Raw genomic sequence first — 6,285 nt, 5'->3', positions numbered from 1 at the left:
TCACGCTACCTGACTTCAAACTATACTACCAGGCTACAGTAACCAAAACAGCATGGTACTGGTACCAAAACAGAGATCTAGACCAATGGAACAGAACAGAGCCCTCAGAAATAATAACACACATCTACAGCCATCTGATCTTTGACAAACCTGACAAAAACAAGAAATGGAGAAAGGATTCCCTATTTAGTAAGTGGTGCTGGGAAAATTGGCTAGCCATAAGTAGAAAGCTGAAACTGGATCCTTTCCTTTTTCCTTATACGAAAATTAATTCAAGATGGATTAGAGACTTAAATGTTTTACCTAAAACCATAAAAACCCTAGAAGAAAACCTAGGTAATACCATTCAGAACATAGTCATGGGCAGGGACTTCATGTCTAAAACACCAAAGCAATGGCAACAAAAACCAGAATTGACAAAGGGGATCTAATTAAACTAAAGAGCTTCTGCACAGCAAAAGAAACTACCATCAGAGTGAATAGGCAACCTACAGAATGGGAGAAAATGTTTGCAATCTACTCATTGACAAAGGGCTAATATCCAGAACCTACAAAGAACTCAAACAAACTTACAAGAAAGAAAAAAACAACCCCATCAAAAAGTGGGCAAAGGATATGAACAGACACTTCTCAAAATAAGACATCTGTGTAGCCAACAGACACATGAAAAAATGCTCATCATCACCCGCCATCAGAGAAATGCAAATCAAAACCACAATGAGGTACCATCTCACACCAGTTAGAATGGCGATCATTAAAAAGTCAGGAAACAACAGGTGCTGGAGAGATGTGGAGAAATAGGAACACTTTTACATTGTTGGTGGGACTGTAAACTAGTTCAAGCATTATGGAAGACAGTGTGGCGATTCCTCAAGGATCTAGAACTAGAAATACCATTTGACCCAGCCATCCCATTACTGGGTATATACCCAAAGGATTATAAATCATGCTGCTATAAAGACACATGCTCACGTATGTTTATTGCGGCACTATTCACAATAGCAAAGACTTGGAATCAACCCAAATGTCCATCAGTGACAGACTGGATTAAGAAAATGTGGCACATATACACCATGGAATACTATGCAGCCATAAAAAAGAATGAGTTCATGTCCTTTGTAGGGACATGGATGCAGCTGGAAACCGTCATTCTCAGCAAACTATCGCAAGAACAGAAAACCAAACACTGCATGATTTCACTCATAGGTGGGAATTGAACCATGAGATCACTTGGACACAGGAAGGGGAACATCACACACCGGGGCCTTTTGTCGGAAGGGGGAAGAGGGGAGGGATAGCATTTAGGAGATATACCTAATGTAAATGACGAGTTAATGGGTGCAGCTCACCAACATGGCATATGTATACATATGTAACAAACCTGCACGTTGTGTACATGTACCCTAGAACTTAAAGTATAATAATAATAATAATAAGTGTGATTTATGACTGCTAGCAAAAAGTGAAGTTAGACCCTTTAAAGCGTTCAGGAAATTGATGAAAATAAGCAAAAGGAAAGGATTGATGTTAAATTTTATGTGAAGTTAGAGTGAGAAAGTAAGGAACAGTATAACATGCTTACAAGGAAAACATTCCAGAAAAGCATGAGTCAAGGAGAGCCAAGGATTTTAAGTCTAGCCAAAGTAGCCTTTAGTATAACAGCTGTAGATAAACTGTCATTAACTTTCAAGAACTGGGGGGTTATTGTTCTCATGAAGCCTTCCTAAGGAATATTCAGGAGAACTAGGTTCAAACAATAGAGATGACTGAAGATAATTTGAAATAAAGAGTTCCGCTCAATATTTAAGATATTTCTGCATTTAGAACCAGGACTAATTGAACATAAAGGAGAAAGTGTAGTATGTACTGGCTCTATGACCTGACACAGTTAGCTACATTATAACTTAAAAAATGGAAGGGATATATGCAAAAAGTTTAAACTATTTTCAGTAATTGACAGCTGGCAACAATGTCTTGCATGTAATGTGGGATAAAGCAAAGGAGTATTTGTAATGTTCTAATTCTGGTATCCTTAAGAACTAGGATTTTTCTGGTTTGGGGAGAAAGAAACAAAGATACATAATTTTTTAATAAAGTAAATATCCTTTAGCCCTGAATTTGAATACAAATTATTAGTATGAACTCATGAGATGTTCTGTGTTTGAATGTGTATATTAATGTGTATGTTTAAAATGTATAGGCTACAAACAGTAATCAACCCAGTTGTAGTAAGCTTTCCTAGTGCTTAACTATGGTCTCGAAATACCTTTCCCACCGAAAGAAACTCCTGGCTGGGGGCAGAAAATGCAAGATGAACCTGGAGTATCTTGTCATGCAAATAAGGAATCCCACAAAGTCTGCTAAGTTCTTGTCAGAGGATTTGAGAGTCAACTGGAAGCTCCCACTGGTCAAAGATGAGACAGTTTGAACATTGATAAGAAAAAGTTGATTGAGACATACCAAATATATTTAAATCCATGAGTTTATAGTAACACAAAAACTTGTCACCATGGAAGTTGATAGAGAATGATTTATTTTTAAAACTGCTGAATCAGCATTTTATCTTTGTTATATGAGCTATACTACTGGGTCACTAACTAGTTAATAAGGTCATTTTTCTATAAAATTGTGCCAAGTAAATGAGATGAGAAGGGAATGATAGAATGGAAATATCAACATTTTCTAATCCCCAATGAATTAATGTAGGCATTGAGCATTAGTAGCTGCCATCATGAGAGGAAAGAGACAAATAACTAGGCGCTTCGTGATGGAAATAGACCTATGAAATTCTTACCAAGAAAATGAGCCTAAATCTGATTGAGACTGAGTCTTTAGCCCAGGAGTTGGCAATATTTTTTTTTTCTGTAAAGAGCCAGATAGTAAATAGTTTAACTTGGGGGCCAGATGGTCTGTCACAGCTACTCAACTCTGCTGTTACAGCATGAAACCAGCCATAGATAATACAAAAATCAAATGGCATAGCTAAGTTCTAATAAAACTTTATTTAAAGATTTTTGACCTACACTCCAGATCAACTACCAGTGTACAAGAAATATGAATGACAGGAAAACCTGTTTGAACCATACTTTGGGAATGCAAATATCAAAAATCAAGACTGTGAGAAACACTTTAGGACAAATGGATGGAATTGTTAACAGATTTCAAGGAGAAAAGAGATGGCATGTGAATTTATAGATTAGAGACTTTTCAAACACAGGCAAAACTTATAGGGAGGTAGACAAGTGACATGATGAAAAACATTAAGGTAAATATAACTCTTAGGAGGACACAAAGTTGTCATTGTGAGGGGACAAGGTGAGGGTTTCTGAGGCAGTTGATATTCCTCTGTCTTCTGTCATTGTTGGTGGTCACAAAGGATATGTATATTGATAATTGGTTCAAAGCTATGCATTTATGCAGTTTTCTGCATTTGTATATATTTGACATTGAAAGTTTTTAAAGAAAAGGTGGAAGGATGGAAAAAGTCTTCAAGCAAGTGCTAACCAAAAGAAAGTAAACTTTTGATTCAGAATGCGTTATTAGAGGTAAGCTACTCAATAAGATTTAGCCTTCTTAAATCTATACCTAATAAAGCAAAAGCCAACAGATTAAAAGGAGAAATAGGCCGGGCGTGGTGACTCATGCCTGTAATACCAGCACTTTGGGAGGCCGAGGTGGGCAGATCACCTGATGTCAGGAGTTGGAGATGAGCCCAGCCAACATGGTGAAACCCTGTCTCTACTAAAAATAAAAAAATTAGCCGGGTATGGTGGTACAGGCCTGTAATCCCAGCTACTTGGAAGGCTGAGGCAGGAGAATTGCCCGAACACCAGAGTTGGAGGCTACAGTGAGCCGAGATTGCACCACTGCACTCCAGCCTGGTGACAGAGCAAGACTCCATCTCAATAAATAATATAAACAAACAAATAAATAAATGGAGAAATGTACAAATCCACACCCATAGTAGGAAACTTTGAAGAAGTGTATACAAACAAATATGAATTGAGTCTGACAAGTATGGTTTAGTATGAAAGACTTTATGAAAAGGGTATCTTATTTTTGCCTAGAAATTTTATTTATTGGAAACTTATTTTTTGTAGATTTTAAAAATAAATTCTACAAAATTATCCCATGTAATTACGTTTTCACAAAAGTATATGAAAATATATTGCTTACATAAAAGAAATGTTAAAATTCTACCAAAGGACAAAACTAACAGAAAACATACCTTACTTCTTGATAGAAAGGTTTAATATTGCACAGATTTAACAAGAAATTATTTAAATCTTCCATTGTAATTGACAGAATACCATTTTACCTAGTCTTTAAATTTACAAGATAGCAGATAAACTAATGAAACTTGTATTTTTTTTTCTCATATTACACTATGAATGTTAACTAATCACTATGGACTTTTCCTACTATTGAAAACAATAGTTCAGAATGATTGGAATAGCTCTAATCTCAGTTTATAGATAGGCAGATTTCAGTGAGATTCCAAACTGACTTTTAGTTTTAATTTGTTTGTATACCTTAGATTTTGCTGGCAGAAGTTAACCTTTCTTCCTTTTTTAAACAGGGGTTCTGAAGGAACATTAAATGATTGCAAGATAATATCTGTAGATGAAATCTTCAAGATTGAGAAACCTGGAGCCCATCCTCTTTCGTTTGCAGATGGAAAGTTTTTAAGTATGGATTTTTGTTTTTGGGCTTAGACTGTATGTGTTGTACATTATTGAACTTTATTTGTACTGGTCAGTGAATAACTTGGAAGGAAGTATAAAAGTGTAGACCATACAAATTTATTTTCAAGACAACAGTTTTGATCTAAGATTCATTTTGTTGTAATGAATTTTTCCCAAATGATAAAATGTTATTTTTGAAGAAATATATTATCTTGGTATTTTATTGCTATTCTTTATTTTAAAAATATTATGGATATATAATAGTTGTAGATATTTAAAGAGTATATGTGATATTTTGATACAGGCATACAATGTGTAATGATCAAATCTGGGAAATTGGGATATTCATCACTTCAAACATTTATCATTTTTTGTGTGTGTTGGTAACATTCCAAATCTATTCTTTAGTGATTCTTTCTAACTGTATCTTTGCACCCTATAGCCAACCCTTCTTTATCCCCTACCCCACTTCCCTTCCCAGCCTCTAATAACCATCATCATTCTATTCTTTACCTGCACAAGATCAATTTTTTTGGCTCCCACATATGAAAGAGAACGTGTCACATTTGTCCTTCTGTACTTGGCTTCTTTCACTTAACATAATGTTCTTGAGTTTCATCCATGTTGTAAATGAAGGGTTTCTATTATTCTTTATGGCAGAATAATATTTTATTGTATATGTATATACCACATTGTCTTTTTATCTGTTGATGGGTTTCCTGTTGTTTCCTCTGTTATAGATTCTGTCCAAAGAAAAAACCTGTTTCTGTAATTTTGTTAGCCACCCACGTTTAGTTTTTAATAATGAGATTTGGCCGGGCACGGTGGCTCAAGCCTGTAATCCCAGCACTTTGGGAGGCCGAGACGGGCGGATCACAAGGTCAGGAGATCAAGACCATCCTGGCTAACACGGTGAAACCCCATCTCTACTAAAAAATACAAAAAACTAGCCGGGCGAGGTGTCGGGCGCCTGTAGTCCCAGTTACTCGGGAGGCTCTGAGGCAGGAGAATGGCGTAAACCCGGGAGGCAGAGCTTGCAGTGAGCTGAGATCCGGCCACTGCACTCCAGCCCGGGCGACAGAGCGAGATTCCGTCTCAAATAATAATAATAATAATGAGATTTATTTTTACACAAGTAAAGTCTTAGAATTATAGTGCTAATTGAGCCTTGAATTTCTGGGAGGTAATAAATGAGGCTTATATAAACATTATAAGGTTAGAATGCAGCTGTACCTCTTCATTTTACAAATTTTTCTTGCTTGATATCAAACATTTGGTAACAGAGATAGAATTAGATTCTCGGTCTTGTCATTCATGGTGGGGCTTTTTTTTGTTTGTTTTTTGTTTTTTGTTTCGAGACAGTTTTGCTCTTGTCTCCCAGGCTGGAGTACAATGGCGTGATCTTGGCTCACTGCAACCTCTGCCTCTCAGGTTAAAGCGATTCTCCTGCCTTAGCCTCTAGTAGCTGGGATTACAGGTTCCTGCCACCAAGCCTGGCTAATTTTTGTAATTTTAGTAGGAACGGGGTTTCACTGTGTTGGCCAGGTTCTCGAACTCCTGACCTCGTGAGCCACGCCTGGCCTCAGGCATTTATTCTTAA

At 36.6% G+C, this 6,285-nt stretch overlaps 1 protein-coding gene across 1 annotated transcript in view; it reads left to right on the top strand.

The window, feature by feature from the left end:
- Window positions 1-6,285, top strand: part of UHRF2 (ubiquitin-like with PHD and ring finger domains 2, E3 ubiquitin protein ligase) — a 107,216-nt gene that overhangs the window by 66,919 nt on the left and 34,012 nt on the right. The window contains exon 5 of the mRNA XM_011937298.1: window positions 4,580-4,689. Coding sequence (XP_011792688.1) covers window positions 4,580-4,689 — 110 coding nt within the window. The remainder of the gene's footprint in view (window positions 1-4,579; window positions 4,690-6,285) is intronic.

Source organism: Colobus angolensis, unplaced genomic scaffold (genome assembly GCF_000951035.1).
Source record: "Colobus angolensis palliatus isolate OR3802 unplaced genomic scaffold, Cang.pa_1.0 Scaffold162, whole genome shotgun sequence".
NCBI lineage: Eukaryota > Metazoa > Chordata > Mammalia > Primates > Cercopithecidae > Colobus > Colobus angolensis.
This window is presented reverse-complemented; position numbering and strand designations above follow the sequence as displayed.